Source organism: Canis aureus, chromosome 26 (assembly GCF_053574225.1).
Source record: "Canis aureus isolate CA01 chromosome 26, VMU_Caureus_v.1.0, whole genome shotgun sequence".
Lineage (NCBI taxonomy): Eukaryota > Metazoa > Chordata > Mammalia > Carnivora > Canidae > Canis > Canis aureus.
Genome location: NC_135636.1, coordinates 14,825,934 through 14,842,974, shown reverse-complemented (window position 1 = coordinate 14,842,974; position 17,041 = coordinate 14,825,934). Strand labels below are relative to the sequence as shown.

The following is a 17,041-nucleotide window of genomic DNA, read 5'->3' as shown; positions in this document are numbered from 1 at the left end:
TTGTCAGAAGTTAAAAAAAAAAAAATTACATTATGTATAATATATAACCTTATAATTATGAAGCATTTTTCTCTTCCAGCTCTAGTATGTCCCTGAGATTTTATTTTGCTTCACAGAATTTGCACAGAAATAATTACAGCAGGACACCTGGGTGGCTCAGCGGTTGAGCACCTGCCTTCAGCTCAGGTCATGATCCCGGGTCTGGGGATCGAGTCCCACAACCAGCTCCCTGCGAGGAGCCTGCTTCTCCCTCTGGCTATATCTCTGCCTATCTCTCTCTCTCTCTCTCTCTCTCTCTCTCCCATGAATAAATAAATACAATCTTAAAAAAACAAGAAAGGAAATAATTATAACAAAGCAAGAACAATAAAAGGAGTCTTTTTAACATACAAATGAAAGCTACAAGGGCTCACTATTTTGCAGAAGATGTCAGTGGACAGGCAGGACTTCTGTCTTAATACCACACTAGAAATGCAGTAAAGGACCCTGCCACATAAGGAAGAACCATCACAAACCTTTTCAAAAAGTGAATCCAATCTCCCCATCACTCTCGCTCATGCCTGGGAGCTCTCACTCTGGAATGCAGTTTCTGGCCTCCTCAAAAGGTCATGCACTCAATGGTCTCAGGTTCTTTGTACATTTAGGGGCTCTTAGGGTGAAGTGGAGAGCACCACAAGCATCTCCTCCATCTTCACACGTTTTGTGTGTGTGTGTTGGAGCATCAGGAAGCAGAACATCGCCAGAGGTCCAGGTGTCCAATAAGCCCAACTGTTGCTTCAGGGGATAGAGCCCCCAGCAGTGCCTCTGAGCCTCTGAGGGTGGTGATTTTCTCACCTTTGAGTACTATGACCCCTTCAGAGTTCAAAGGGCTCTAATGGAAGAACACTTTGGGCTTTTTTGTTTGTTTGTATTTCCTTGAGGGCTTAGCGTTTATCTCAGATCCTTTTAGCTACAATTTTCAGCAGTTTTCTAAAAGTTGCATCCATTGAACAAATATTTATGGAGCATCTATTATGTAAATTTGGAAGTGAGTGACACAGAGAAGCTCTCTGACCTCATGGACACAATACGGTGTCCTTCATCTAGGAGAGAGAAAGACCTGGGACTACTCTCCTTGTCCTGCTGTGGAAGTGATAGTTGAACTTCACAACAGCCCTAGAGGAGCCATTCTTAGCTCCAATTTACAGACGAGGGAAACTGAGACTCAGAGAAGCACAATAACTTGCCAAAGAGATTACATGGCTGGTTAGAGGAATCCAACTGCCCGCCCCCGCTCCCCCCCCCCCCCCCCCCCGCTATGATTCCGTCATCTACAGCACCTGAGAGGAGGTGGTGAGGTGTGCCAGTCTCACCAAACAGGGATTGGCCAACTAAGTCATGTGGTCCAGCTGTCTGTTGTGTACACAAAGTTTCATGAAAACACGGCCACACCCATTTGTTCATGTATTTTCTTTGTCGGCTCTCCCACTACACCAAGAGGTTTGAGTAGTTGCAACAGAAACCGTATAGCCCACAGACAAAAAATTTGCTATCTGGCCCCCAAAAGATTTGCCATCCCTCCCCCTTTATTAGTGAAGGTAGTGAAAACTTCTGTAACAAACCCCAAATTTTAGTGATTTAACACATTTTTCTCAAGTTTATTTTTCAGTCACACAAAAGCACAGCCAAGGTGTTCTGGGCATCCCAGTTAGGGGTGGGGTAAGGGCTTTGCTCCAGGGATCCAGGCTGATCATTGTTTTAAGGTCATCCTGGACAGACATATTCAGCCAGCAGGCAAGGAAAAAGAGAAAGGATCATACATAGGAGACTTTTATGGGCTGGATATGGAAGGGGCAGACATCAGTCATGTGACTGAATCTAAATCCAGAGGATATTGGGAACTGTAATATAATCAACTGATATGTCCAAGAAAAAGAGGACATAATTTTTGGTGAACACATAACAGCCTCCACTGCAATCCCTAAATGCTAATCATTCTTCCACCCATATACCTCATATAGAGTATACATGTATTTAATTTTTTTAAATTGAGTTCTTACCTTTCTGAGATACAAATTGAAAGAAATCATGTACAAGTAAAATGATATGGTGTCATAGATTTGCTTCAAAATAATCTGAGAGGGAGAAAGTACCATGAGAATATAAGATAGAACAAGATTGGCCATGAGTTTTGTTGAAGCTGGGTTATGGGTTTGTGAGGATTCTTTACTTTTTTTGTTATTTAATATTTCTCATAATAAAAAAGTTTTTTAAGATTACCAAAAGTACTCTTTGCTCTTGTAACAGCTTTCAGTAAGAAGAAAACAACAATAAAATCCTGTGGTAATAGACTGCAAGATTCTCTTCAACAAAATATTCACAAGGTGTTCTGGATTGTTATTAATTTCTCTTATTTTTTCCAAATATTCCAGTCAAATAAGTTTGTCTGCAAAAGAAATGGACCAAGAATACAAGATGAAATCTATGAGAGAAATAGTACAATCAAAAGACAGAAGAGTTAATACTTATAGGTCAGCCACCTACAGTAGGAATATTTTAAAGAAAGTGAACTTATTAAATAAGGTCTATATAAAGACCCCACTTATTACAGTCATTAAACAAACACTGATTGGGGATCCCTGGGTGGTGCAGAGGTTTGGCGCCTGCCTTTGGCCCAGGGCGCGATCCTGGAGACCCGGGATCAAATCCCACGTCGGGCTCCTGGTGCATGGAGCCTGCTTCTCCCTCTGCCTGTGTCTCTGCCTCTGTGTGTGTGTGTGTGTGTGTGTGTGTGACTATCATAAATAAATAAAAATTAAAATAAATAAATAAATAAACAAACACTGATTGAGCAACTATTCCATGCAGGGTGCTAAGCTCAGATCTAGAAATATAATGATGAGGAGACAGGTGTCCCTGTCTTGCAGATTGTACTTATCAGGACAGCTAATACAAGCTGCTAGAGCAAACAGCCCTAAGTCACAATGGTTTTGAACAACAAAGTTTTATTTCTCACTGCTCAAGGTTAAATGCAGACCCCCTTGGTCCCATAGCTCTCTTTTAAGCAGTAACTCAGATATTTGGGTTCCTGCCACCTCGAAGTCCTTTTTTATATAGAAAGGAAAGGTAGAGTGTATACAGTTGATCACTCGTGATATTTTAGGGCCAGACCTGGAAGTACCAGAGCTCTTTACAGCCCACCTAGACCCAGTGTTGTTTGAACATATTCTTTAACTGTGAACCCAAGAAGAAAACCGTATGCTAGAGGTAGGGAGGGATGTGTGCTCTGGAATGTTCTACTGTTGATGGTGATTCAGGTCTAGTGAGAAGGTAGATAGGCAAACAGACACATTCTATTGGAGCAAAGTAAGATCAATAATAAAGGTATGGGCTGCCTGGGTGGCTCAGTTGATTAAGCAGCCAACTTTTGATTTCGGCTCAGGCCATGATCTGAGGGTTTCTAAGACTGCCCCGTACTGTGTTGGGCTCTTTTCAGCTTTAGCCAAGAGTCTGGTTCAGACTCTCTCTCCCTCTTTATCTGCTCCTCCCCCCATTCACATTCTTTCTCTAAAATAAATAAAATCTATAACAACAACAACAACAACAAAAGTATGAATAACTACCCTGAGAACTCTTAAAAAGGAGGTAGGATATTTTTAAAACTTTCATCAGCAATTGGTACAATTCCTGATAATAAATGTGCTTGCAACCTAACTTGCTCCAGCTATTAAATTTGTAATTCCTTTTCCACAAAAATTATAATCCAGTTTTTCCTAACCCCTAAAAAGCAGCCTGGTCTGGCAACTATAGTCACAGAGCATGGACGTTTATCAATAAACTCACCTGGAATTTGGATCTCACAGCGTGAAAGGATTTTAATAGGATTCATTCATACATTTGTTCGACATTTTATAAAGACTTCTGTCCCCAAAATTCAATTTACAATTTTTACAACATTTTACCAAGACTTTGATCTCCAACTCACCCTTTACAAATTTACAAGAATTTACACTCACTGCAAGGACTTCTTTCCAGAGTTTTTTTTTTTTTTAAGTTATTTTTCCTTAGGATCCAAAAATGTTAATTTTAGATGAGAGAAGAGGCAATTGAGACTCACATGTGGGGACTGTGTGTGATGGAAATACAGGACACAGCAATGCCTGGATTCTAATTTAGACCAGCCTGCCTCAGGCAATAGAAAAGCCAAATGTCCCTGTGCGCCCACATCATAATCTGGCAGCCTTCAACTCTCTGTGCCTTTGGGGTTCTAGTTTGCCGTCTTAATTTATATATTTCATCATTGCGCTGATTCTCCCGCCCTCCTCTCCTTTCGGAGTGACTCTAATTAGAAAACAGACAGGAGGATCCTTGTGGGATCTGAAAACCGCTGAGATCCCCTCTTTGATCACCCATCTGAACTGCGGACGATCTATTGTTTCAAATTCTCCCCCCCGCGCTCCGGGTGACAATTTAAAGCCTGGAGATTGCAGTGGGATGGGAGGACCCGCTGCTTAAAAATCCGAAGCAAGCGCTCCCTCCACACATCTCCCCTCTCTCCCCCTACCACCACCCCCCAAATGACTGAAAAGGAAGACACGGAATGTTTTATAAACAGCTGCCAATTCATTAATAAAATGCTAGGGCTGGTTAGAATTCTAAAGATGCTCGCGGCATCTCTAAAGGCAGCAACTAGCCTAGCCCTTCCTTCCCCTGACGCAAATTAAGACGCAAACCCACCACATCCTATCTTAATCTTGCTACTTGAATTCTACAAAATGCCACCGACTCCGATGAGGTGCCCTGCGTAAAGATGTGAAGTCGGGTCGGAAGGTGGTTGACTTAAGAATCTTCAGTTTGCAGTAAAAGGACAGAAACAAGGCGGGGGCGTGTAAGGGGGGGGGGGTAAGTGCATTTATTCAATTTCGGTCACCGAAGGAGAATCGGAAGGATCAGTCCCGGCGCACTGGGGTCCCAGGAGCGAGGCAGGCTTGGAAATCTGCGACACGAACGTGTGCGGACGCCTAGGCTGAGGGCTCGGCTCGCGGGGAGGGCCCAGGGGGCGGGCGCAGGGAAGGGGGAGGCGGGAACCCGGCAGGAGGCGGAGGAGGCGCCGTATAAAAGGCCGCAGCCGGGCTGCGCGCCCGCCGCTCCGAGCCGCCCGGGAAGGCGGGAGCCGCGACCGGACCGCGAGGGAGGGGAAGGCGCGCCGGCCCCGCGGGATCCGAGGCCGCCACCGGACGCAGCTCGCTCCGCAGCCGCGGCCCGGACCCTGCGCCCGCAGCCCCCCCCCCCCCCCGGAGCCCCTGCGCTCGCCCCAGGCCCCCAGCACGGCATGAGCGGCGCGCGGGAGCCCGAGGCTGCGGCGCGGTCATGAGGCGGCGGCCCAGGAGCGGCGGCTGTGCGAGCGCGGCCCCTAGGCCCGGTCCGGGAGCAGCGCCTCCGGGGTGAGCCCCGCGGCCCGCGACCGCCCGAGCCGAGGCTGACCGCCCGCGCCGCACCGACGTCCTGCGCGGCCGAGCTGCGGGCTCCAGCCCCGGCGCCTCCCCGCCGCGCCACCTGCGCGCTCCGCCGGCCCCACACCCCGCGGAATCGACCCGCCTCGCTCTCCAGGCTCTACCCGGCGCCGCGGGGACTGCGGCCGCCGTCCAGGAGCGAGCGAGCGCCAAGACCCTCCTGGGCGTCCCTGCACCCGCCGTCCCTGTACACACGCACGCCAGCGTCGCCAAGGGGCGCACGGTCGCAGACGGACACCTGGCTTGTCCTGCGTCCCCTCGGGCCCGCACCACAACTCCCAACTCCACTTTGTTAATAAAGCTCTCCAAACCCGCCCAGGCACCCCACGCACCCACAGCCCCGAGCCTCCGCTCGCACGAGGTCTGCCCTCGCCCGCGACAGCGACCTCGGCAGCGGTGCGCGCACTTGGCGCAGCCGGGCAGGCGGACGCGGAGGCGGAGGCGGACCCCGGGGGCGCCCGGGGCACCTCCACACAGTGACAGCCCCCGTGGCCGGGGCCCCTACCCGGAGCCGGCTCACCCCAGGACTCGGCGGCGGGGCGGCACCGCCTGCGGCCCGAAGCGGCGAGGGGAGCGCGGGGAGGAGGGGAGGTGGCTCGTCGGGTGAGTGGCTCCGGGCGGCAAGGGCGGGGGAGCCGAGCGTGGAGGTAACTCCGGGCCGCCACTGAAGCCCTCCTCCTCATTCTCCTCCTCCTCCTCCTCCTCCTCCTCCTCCTCCTCCTCCTCCCCGCGCTCCTCTGGCGGCCGCTCCCGCTCCAGCTGCGGCGGCGCGGCCACATCTGGGGCGCCCATGTGCGCTCGGGGGCTCGGCTGCGCCCGCCCCGCCGCCGCCCCCGCTGCCCCCTGCCCGCAGGGTGGTCCCCGGCCCCGCCCGGGTCCCGGGCTGCCCCCCCGCCCCGCCGCCCCCGCCGCCGCCGCCGGGGAGTGCCGGGGTTTGCTCCGCAGTCGGCTTGGACGCCCCCGGCCCCGCCGTGGCTCCGCCGTGGTGCGGCGGCGGCGGCGGCGGCGGCGGCGGCGGCGGCTCCTGCTCCCCCGGCCCCGCGCGCCCCGCTGAGCCCAGCGCCAGCCCCGCGGGCCCGGGGAGCGGGGCCCCGGCGGGGGCCGAGGCGGGAGCCGCGCTGCCGGGCTCCCGGGCTCCAACTCCTCCTCCCCCGGCGCCGCCGCCGCCGCCGCCGCCGCCCGCCGCGCCGGGTCCTAAAGCCGCGCGCCTCAAGAGGATGGTGCGCCTGGCGGCGGAGCTGCTGTTGCTGCTGGGGCTGCTGCTGCTCACGCTGCACATCACGGTGCTGCGCGGCTCGGGAGCCGCCGACGGGCCCGACGCGGCCGCGGGCAACGCCAGCCGGACCCAGCTGCAGGTGAGTGCGCCGCCGGAGAGGGCGCGCGCGGCTGCGGGCCCCGGGTGGCGGGTGCGGAGCCGGAGCCCCCTGGATGCAAGGAGGCGGGTCCCCGCCCCACCGGAGAGCAGCTGGAGGGCGGCCGCCCCGCGGGGACCGGGACGGCCTGTCTTAGGCAGAGGCGGAGCGGGGTGCGTGCCTGGAGGCTGAACCCGCCCTGAGGTCCGCAGACGCTCCCCTCGGGGTCTGCCACAGGTCAGGTGCCGGGGGCGCGAGGCTCGGGATGGGCGAAGGAGTGTGTGGAGTACGCGTGAGTCTGCTCTGGGGCGCCGCCAGGGCTGGTTCGTCTTTTAGAGGGGAGAGGGGAGAGGGGAGCGGCAGGGGGCCCTCACCTGGAGGGTGATATCCCCAAACTGGGCTGGAGAGAAAGAACCCCGCTGGGTCTGCTCCTGCGCAAAGCGACGCCGAAGGTCGGGGAATAGTTTCCCGAGGAGAAGGGCCGGACGCCCTGTGTCCGCCCGCGTGCCCCTCCCCAGCCTTGCGGAGGCCGCGGTCAAGCCACCTGTCGTGCTCGGGGACCGGATCACCTGGCACTTCCAGCGTTCAGCTCCTTTGAGGGTTGCTTTGGGAACGGGACTCTGATGATCCATTCAGCTCCAAGGCGGGGTGACGGGGTGGAGGTGGGGGGTCGCCTCTGGGGAGGAGATAGTGGGCTTCAAACACAGGGTCAGTTATGGCTTCAGAATGGAGGATGGCTCAGGTAGGGATTTCCCGCCGCTGTCTTGGAAGAAGTTTTTCCTGGAGTCTAAGGGTGTTAACTACCGTCAACTTGGAGCGTGACTAGAAGTCAGAAAGGATTTTCCCAGGAAACAGTGGGGATTTTCTGGCTCCTAAAATCTCTTCCCCACACCAGCTTCTCTCAAACTCTCTGCTCTGCAATGTCCAGATAAGTATTATTCGTTGTCCCCAAAGGGCTTTACAATTATTGCCCCCTGCTAATCCCCCCCTTTTTTTTTTAAATTTTTATGTGATTTTTGTGAAAGATTCTATTGTTAAAGAGAGAAGAATTCACTTAAATATTTCCATAGTCCTTACTATGTGCCACTGTGTTAAGTGCTTTACAGAATTTCATGGATTTAATGAGGTTCTGTGCTGTTAATATGCCTCCTCTACAGATTCAAAAACTGAGGCACAGAGAGATTAGGAAACTTGCCAGAGTTCATACATTCCAAACTCTTGATTAAGTATAGCAAGTTTTCTCTCTGCCAGGGTGTCAGACTAAAGCAAGGCGATCCTTGCACACAAATGCAGAGTCAGGAATGGAAAAGTGTACACCCCAGAACCTCCCGTTCTTTTAAATTTGGGATATTTCTGAAAATGTCCTAAGTTTGTGGGGTCTTCCCATCTTCTCCTGTGGGCCAACAGCTACAATGACAGACCGATAGGATTCCTTTGGGGAAACTGAAGATACTCCCACTCTATAGACTGTGGCACACCCACCAGTCTAGCACTGTGGGCATAATTCTTAATATCCTCAAGATTTCTGGAGGTCATATTTTATACATGATGCTTTCTTTCCTCATGGACTCATGAAAAGCTGTAAAAACGATGTTCTATGGAAAAGTAAATTTGGCAGATTTCTTTATGAGGTGTTTGCTATCATTAGAATAACCTGGGGTTGGCCTTTTCTGACTGAACAGTAAGATAATGAGAGAAGCAGCTGGTGGAAGTGGCAACTGCAAATGGGAAGTGGATTAAATTCTCAAAAGGGCCTTTGGCTGAAGAATTTCCCCAAGAGGGCAAAAGAAATGGAGGATTTAGAAGCCATAGTGCTCCTAGGAATACGTTGGGTCCCAAAGAGCTGCTAATCCACCGGCTTCAGCTTATCTTGTAATAGTGTTTGGTTATTCTGTCCACTAAATGCACTTGTCCAGGCAGAATGATGAGTTTAACAGTTTGGTTCATAATTTTATTCTCTTTTGTAATTTGTTATTGTAAGAGTTTTATATTCTTCCTGACTGAAGTTATTTCTTTGGCTCTCCAAAGATACGATGATTTAAATGTAGAAAGAGAATATGTTCCACCAAGTGAAAAAGTCTGCAAAAGACATTTATTAGTATGTTGTTTTCAGCCCCGGAAACTAAATTCACTAGTAGCAGGTGTATTTAAAACAAAACTAGGGATACTATATTCTTTCTGTTTACTGGGCATTTTTAACCCATCTTAAGTTCCATTTAAGTTTGTTAGCTCTGTAATATTTTATTTTATTTTATTTGTTGGCACTGTGATATTTAAAGTTGCTAAACTCATTCTTTGTAACTAGAAAGTTAATCCATTCTTATACTACATTTTTTGGTTATTTCTGCTTAAAATATTCAAAAATATGAGGTTACAGTTAGAAATGCACAACAGTTGGTTTACTTACCCAAACTGAAGTATAGTCAGGATCGTATAAAAAGAGATACTCCTATATTTAGTGGTTTTGACATATCAAGGACACCCAATAAAATAGTAGTAAGAATAACAACAATAATAGCTAAGATTTCTCAAGTGTCTTTTATGTGTCAGACACTATTCTTAGCACTTTATATCTATCAACAAAAGTCTTGTGAATAAGCACTATCTGTTATCCCTGATTCAAATGAAAAAACTGATGTTAGTTAACTTGTCCAAGGAAGCACAGCTAGAAGCTGCTTAATTTATTTTTATTACTTTATAGTGTAAAAATCTTTGAAGAATATTTCTATTCCAACTTCTTAGCAAAGCCTTTATGTTGGGTATGAGAGAGAGAAAGCCTTTTAACAACTTATATTTTCAAACACATCTTGGCAGTCTTATTGGGTTAAATATAAATATTTATATTTTTTATATACACATTCATTGATAACATTATATATATGTACACACACACACACACACACACACACACACATAACCATGATCTAACCCGATTTTGGGGGTAGTTTCAACATACTAGAAGATACCTTTTTTTGACTCTGTGACTGCCCCTGTACTGTAGGTATGCTATTATGAGGTGGCAGTAAAATGCTCTGAATGCACTAGATTTCATGTGGCTCATGAAAACAATGTTAGTCTTCATACTGTTTTCAGTATTTTAAAATATCTTACAAGAAATTGTCCAGTTGTCTGCAATAGCTGCATAAAAATGCATAGAAATGTGTACTTTTTTCACTTTTGAATGAAATCTTACCTCCTTATAGAAATAAGTGTCTCATGTTGATCAGATACTCAGATTAGTTCTTTCATGTCTTTGATTGATAATAGTAAGAAAACAATTATATTTAGTAAAAGCAGTCTGGAAGATAGAACATCCTAAAATATAAGATCCATGGGCAATAATAGTAATTATTATTATATGTCTTTTACTTTAAATTCAAATGATGGCCTCTCTACTAAATCTCAGTCAGATTTTAAACCATGAATTTCTACAGATTTTAAATAATAAAGCTAGACCTTATTAAAACAATGAAATGTAAGCAAGTATTATAAATCATCAAATTGATTATTTTTATAATACCATTAAAAGAAACCAAACTCTGAAATGTAATTAACTGTCTTTGTTCTCTGTCTCCTAACTACTGTCCTTAAGAGTTCTTTCTTCCTTTATCCCTTTACTTGCCTTCAATAAAACAGTTTAGCTTTTTGCACTCACTGCTTTTGATTCAAGAGGTTAACTGAACTATTTATAGCAGTAGAAGCAAAAGGAACATTTATTTTTACTTAATACAAGTAACCTTCCTTGTAATGATTCTGTGGGATTGATCATCTTTCCATGTCCATTTCACAGATAAGGAAATTGAGGCCTGGAGAGATTTGAGTAACTTGCCCAAGGCCACAGAGCTGTGGTGGGCAGGGCCAGGATTCAGCCCCAGGCAGGCAGTCTGTGGAGTCCAAGTTCTTTTCTCAGCAAGACTGCCAGCTCTGATCTGAGTCAACAGCTATTGTGTTTCTTGTTTCATGACTTGCCTGCTCATTTTTCAGGCAGGCTGTTTGCTCTTAACCCTGGAATTCTTTATAAATTATGGATGACTGTCCCACTTAGCTATTACTATGTAACAAACCACCCCATTACTTACTGGCTAAAAACAACCACTATTTTATTAGCTCATCAGTTTGTGGGTCAGCGACTTGCTCTGGGCTCAGCTGAGTGGTTCTTCTGCTAATCTCACCTAGAATTACACATGCGGCTGTAGCCTTGTTTTGGCTTGACATGAGCCTGATAGTCCAAGATGACCTCACTCACATATCTGATGCTTGATGCAGGCTGTTGTCACTTCAGCTCTCTCTCGAGTCTTTCATCTTCAAGGAAGCTAGCCTGCATGGCTAGCTCATGTTTAGACCTATCTTCCACTCATCTTTTAATATTGTTTCTGCTGCCTTTGGCCATGCAAAAACTTTCTGTTTTAAATGCAAGCAACTCTGAATCATTTCACTTATGACTTTTAGTTTTCTTGCCTTACTTAAGAAAGAGTTCCTCGAATAAAGATTGTCAAAATCTTTAAATATATTTTGCTCTAGCCATTTTACAGTTTTTTATTGTTATTGATGCTGTCGTTGTTTAGAACAACGACCTTAAAAAAAAAAAATAGAACAACGACCTATTTTGGTGTTATTTGTGGGTTTAAGGTTGAAGATAAAGATACAGCTTTGGGTTTTGTCCAAGTGAGTACTTGTCCTGTCATACCTAGGTTTGGTTACTGTTGTGAGTAGGGTTTTATTTTTTTGCTGTTGTTATAGTCTCCAGTTTGTTAGTTCTGGTATCTAGGAAAGCTATAGAAATATATGCTTACTTTTCTTGGTGTATGCATGAAAGCTAGAAATATCCATTTCAGTAGTGGGATCATTAGATTCTCATGAGATGAGTTGAAAATCTTCATTTTTTTTCACCTTAGCACTTTAAATAAGAACTATCTTTTTTATGATATCATTAGAATTCGTTCATAAAACCCTTTTAGGCTTGGTACATCTTTACTTGATATCTCTGATTAACACTCCATGTTATTCCACAGTCAATAGTCTATTCAGATAATGTAATTTCTTTTTAGTCAATTTTGGTAGATTACATTTTCCCAGAAAATCATAGATTTTTATATACTGATACATTAGATAAATTAGACTTCCTCAGTGTAAGATTTGTACATAGTACAAACATATTTTGCAAATATTTCATCACTGTATATTCTTATGCTGTACAATCTTGCATGTCTTTGTAAGACCTATCAGATCAAGATTGTTAATTATATTATGAAATATATTAATGTTTATGAATATATGAAAACCCTCAACTCTTGATATTGTCTACTTATCTGCTAATTCCTCAAGAAAATTAATTTCATTTTTTTCCTAATGTCGTGGATTTGACTATTTCTCATAATCCCATTAATTTTTGCTTTACTTGTTTAGAATCCATGGTGTTAGGACATAAAATGTCCTTTTTGGTGGTTTTATTTTATCAAGATGAAATTCCTTATTTATCATATTATTGACTTTTGCCTTCAATACTTTTTTATTTGATATTAATGTTGCAACTCTTGCTTTATTTTTTTCTTCTGGGATTTGAATGTCTTTTAAATATCTCTCTTGTTAATAACCAAGAGCCAAATTTTCTTTCTCCATGCAATAATCAATGAATTTACCTCATTTATATTTATTATGATTATTATTTGAAGATATTTTCCCCATTTTATGCAGTATTCTCAAATTTCCAAATTTTTTTCCATTTTGCCTCATACCCTCCAATATATTATCAGTGTGACCTTTGGCAAGAGAGTTAGCATATGTCTTAATTCCTCTTCTATAAATTAGTGTAATAATGATTTCCAAGTGCTATTGTAAAAGTTAAAGCACTGAATGATGCTAAGTACTTTATTAGCACACAAACATTCAATAAGTATTTAAACACTATTTACTTTGTTCATTCTTCCTTTAGTTTTGAAAGTTTCTATTGCTGTTACTCTTAATATTCTAGCAAATTTGAACTGACACTTTTCTGTCAGTGCTGAAAATCAATCTGTATTTATTTATTTATTTATTTATTTTATTTTTTTTTCAATCTGTATTTATAAACTAAACCCCCCAAAGTAAGATTCTGACATGCCTTTTTAATTATCTAGACCTAGCTATAAGATTTACTTATTTCTTTATCTGCTGTTGCTGCTGCTTGAATCTCATATTTTCATCTTTTATTTTATTGGAAAACATTCTCAAAAATTTATTTTAGAAAGTTTTTATCAAAGTCTAACCTCTCTGAGATCCAAAATTTTTTAACGTATCTTTATTTGGTTCTCACACTTAAATGCTAATTTGGCATTTGGTTGTGTTTCATATTGTTTCCTGTCAGAATTTTGAAGATAAAATCCAATTTTATTACCCCATCTCATGTTTCATTCAAAAACCTGATGCTGTATCTTTGTAGATGACTATTTTTTTTAACTAGAAGCTTTTAGGATTTTTCACTTTATTCATAATGTTAGAAATGTCATCATATTGTGTTTAGATTTAAGGCTTTTAGTTAATTAGTTCTGGTTAGCACTCAGTGGACGCTTTAAATCTGAAGCTCCAAATTTGTCTTCATCTTGAGGATATTTCTTGAGTAATTTCTTTGCTTACGCACTCTTTAATCAGTTTCCTGTCCTCACCTTTTCCTCCTAACTTCTAGATCTTTGCTACTCCTCTCTTCTCCTCACCCCTCTCCTCTCCTCTCCTCTCCTCTCCTCTCCTCTCCTTTCCTTTCCTCTTCTTTCCTTTTCTTCCCTTCTCCTTCTCCCATCCTCTCCTCCTCTTCTTCTTCATTCTTTTTGCCTCTCAACATTTTTAAAGCGTTTTATAAAAAATAATGCATATAATATACATACAATAAAATAACTGAGTCTTAAAAGTTCAGTTCCATTTTTGACAATTTTATATGTCCGTGTAGCCACCATCAAAATTAGGATATAGAATGTCCACATCATCTGAGAAAGTCTTCCAGTAAATCATTTTAGGCAATCACTCCTTCCAGAGGCAACCAGTGTCTGACCTCTATCATCATAGTTTGCCTGTTCCAGATCTTCATATAGATGGAACTATACTGTGTACATTTTTGTGTATGTGTCTGTCTTCTTTTGCTCAACATAATGATTTTGGGATTCATTTGTGTGGGTGTGCATATCAGTAGATTTCTCTAATTTATTGTAGTGTTCCATTGTGTAACTATATCACAATTTGTTTATCTACCCCCACCATTGGTAAAACTTTGAGTTGTTTCCATTGCTCTTGGATTTTTTTTTTTTTAAAGCCATGGAACATTCTTGTACAAACCTTACTGTGAATATATGTTTTCATGTCTTATGAGTAGATACTTAGTAGTGCCACTGACATAGTCTCTATTCTTCAGGTCTTTATTTACCTTTACCTCTATTCTTTATTATAGGAATTCCACCAAAGAAACTCACTTTTTACAGAGATTTTTCTTCACTTTCTCAGCTCTGTAGTGTTTCATTTTCAATTGGTTACCATTTATTCCATGTCAACTTCTTGTAGGTGAACCTTCTCAGCTTGTAAAGCTTACATTTCATTGTCTGTTGTGGATTTATTTATTTATTTTTATTTCACTTGCCTTTTCAGTAGCTTTGGGGAGGGAAAAGAAGTAAATGAAAATGCTTGGTCTGCCACCTTGAAGTGAAGTACTATAATTTTATTTCTTAATTTAATTTTCCTTTATACAAACCAGAAGAAAGTTTTATTGTTTGTGTAACCCCTTTGTTCATCCTTTCCCAGCCATGTTCTAAAAGGCATTGATCTTTGAGTCTGGGGGACACTCTTAGAAGTCATGAGAACTATCCATTCCATAACAGATAATCTATTTTGGTTTTAAAGCCTCCAAAGGAAAGAATCCCACAATCTTCTGTATGTCTTACAAGTATTTCTTTTCACAACCTTCAATGTCACAGTATTTTTTTCTCTGATGTGTCCTTTGCATCTTTTATGCTACATCTTAATTTCATGTTTGCTCTTTTTATCACTATTTACTCACTTTTCAAAAAAGCATCTCATTCAGGACCTGAAGACTGTTTTTTAATATTTTTTTTAACCTGTCTGCACTGGTGTTCTTCTATAGTGTTTAATGGGTTCTGTGGTTTCCTCTTTCTCTCCCATCTTCTGAGAATATCTTTCTTCTGCAACCCTTCGCTCAGAATTGTTTTATTTATAAAAAAAAAAAAGAGATGGGGATGAAGCCTCTTTCTTCAGTGACAGCTAAGGGTGTCCCTGTCTGTACTCATTTCCTAAAAGACAGAAGATTTCTTTAGGGGATGGGATAGTGGTGTCAATTTAATGCCCAGAATGATATGCTGTGAGTTTAAGAAATAGCAAAGGAATGTGCTATTAAGAAACATATATCATTTTGCATTTTATTTAAATTTTCTCTGTATTCCACTTCCATAGGAACTTCAAAGAAGCTGTAAACATAAAAGATAAAATTTAATTTCTTTCTTTCTGTGGCTTATGAGTCCAGAGATTAGATGGAGTACAATATTAATAAAGTCAACATGCTAGTGCCCAGTGTTCCACTCACTGTCCACTGTGGTTACTGGCCTGATAACATAACCTTATGGCTTCTTCCCTTCTCTGCCTCTTTCCTCTTCCCCTACCAAAGTTTCCTGGGGTCATCTCCCAAATATACTTCTTGCTTTTTGTCTAAGAGTTTCTTTGTGGAAGAGAGCCCAAATTAAATGAAGCACTACTCAAACCATGGGGATGGTGACCACTTCTCTAGGAAGTGATGATGTAAGAAATGTACAGAGCAGAGTTTCCATGAGGCACTTGCTACTTCATTAACGGAGTTGAAGCCTACTAATCTCAGAAAGGTATGCACTGTGGGCAGCAACAGAATCAAGCTATACCATGCCCTCCCAGAGCAGCTGGGAAGATGGGAATTCCAAAATTGTAGGAATGGGAAAGATCAGGGCTGGGCAAACCCTCAAATTCCTGGTGTTTAAAGAGATAACTGGTCTTTTTTCTCCTGAAAGCCCCAATTCCATGCTTGTTTGCTCTTTTAAGTAGGAGGATGAGTGGCAATAGAAAGTGCTCAAAGGTGTGTGGGATTGTCATCTAATGCCTAAAAAAGGGAGAGGCCAAAGTGCCTTGATAAATATAGCTTCTCATCAACTCCCCAGGCACCAGTCAGCATGTGTCACTGAAAAGTTGTTTCTGTAAACTGAGTAGAAATAAAAACAGTAGGCTAACTACTCCTTCTTCCTGTTGACCTGACCTATGCACATTTTGGTAAACCAAGTCATCTTGCATAGAGCACTGTCTGTGTGACTGGTATACCTCTGTAAGAAAGCAGTACTCCCTGGCCCGCTCATAAGGACAGTGCTGCAGGGCCAATAGAATAGAAGGGTTTCTGTCTTCAAGTTTGGGGCCCTGGGCTGCTAGACTCACTGTTTGGGGCACCCCAATCCCCAGATGTTCACACAAGTGACTTGGAAAAAGGAAGGCAGACTGTGAATGCAATAGGCCACTTCCTGGACACCACATCTCCGTTTTCAAAAATAATAAGATGTGGCTAGAATCTATATGAAGGATCCAGGCAATCTGGAAATGATGTCATAGGCCACCCAGGTGTTAACTTACTCCCACTGGCGTCCAGATAGAATATTCATGGCAGTGCCAATGAAACAAATGAAAAACATGCCTTGGCTCCCAACTACCTTTCAGAGGTAGGGATGGGGAGAGACTAGGGAGGAAAATAGCAACTCTGTTGTTATTTCTTAAATTACAGCTTTATTGAGGTGTGATTGATGTACAGTGAACCATGCATATTTGAAGTGAACGATCTGACGAGTTTTGACACCTGTGATATCATCAAGATGATGAATAAATCTATCATCTCCAAAAGTTTATTTGTGCTCTCTTGTGATTCTTCCCTCATTCTCCAGCAATCTCCAGGCTACTGAGCTGCCTCTTGTCACTATCAATTTGTTTTTGCATTTCCTACATTTTTATTTAAGTAGAATCATACAGAATGTATGGTACAGTGAGCTTTTTTGCTTACCATAATGATTTTGAGAATCATCCATGTTGTTTTATGCACAAAGCGTTTAATCCTTTTTATTGCCAATTAGTATTCTACTGTATGCATACGATATGTTTATCCATTCATCCACTGAAGCACATTTAGGCTGTTTCCAATTTGGGCCTATTAAAATAAAG

General features: G+C 43.6%; 1 protein-coding gene across 2 annotated transcripts in view; it reads left to right on the top strand.

Moving 5' to 3' along the window:
• The first annotated feature begins 6,658 nt into the window (after window positions 1-6,658).
• The window catches only part of ISM1 (isthmin 1), a 71,505-nt gene continuing 61,122 nt past the window's right edge, over window positions 6,659-17,041 (top strand). The window contains exon 1 of one of the 2 annotated variants that reach the window (XM_077872188.1): window positions 6,659-6,847. In XM_077872188.1, coding sequence (XP_077728314.1) covers window positions 6,710-6,847 — 138 coding nt within the window. In that variant the 5' untranslated portion in view covers window positions 6,659-6,709. Of the gene's footprint in view, window positions 6,848-7,094; window positions 7,137-17,041 lie in introns of those variants that run through there. The other variant, XM_077872189.1, reaches the window with a different exon arrangement.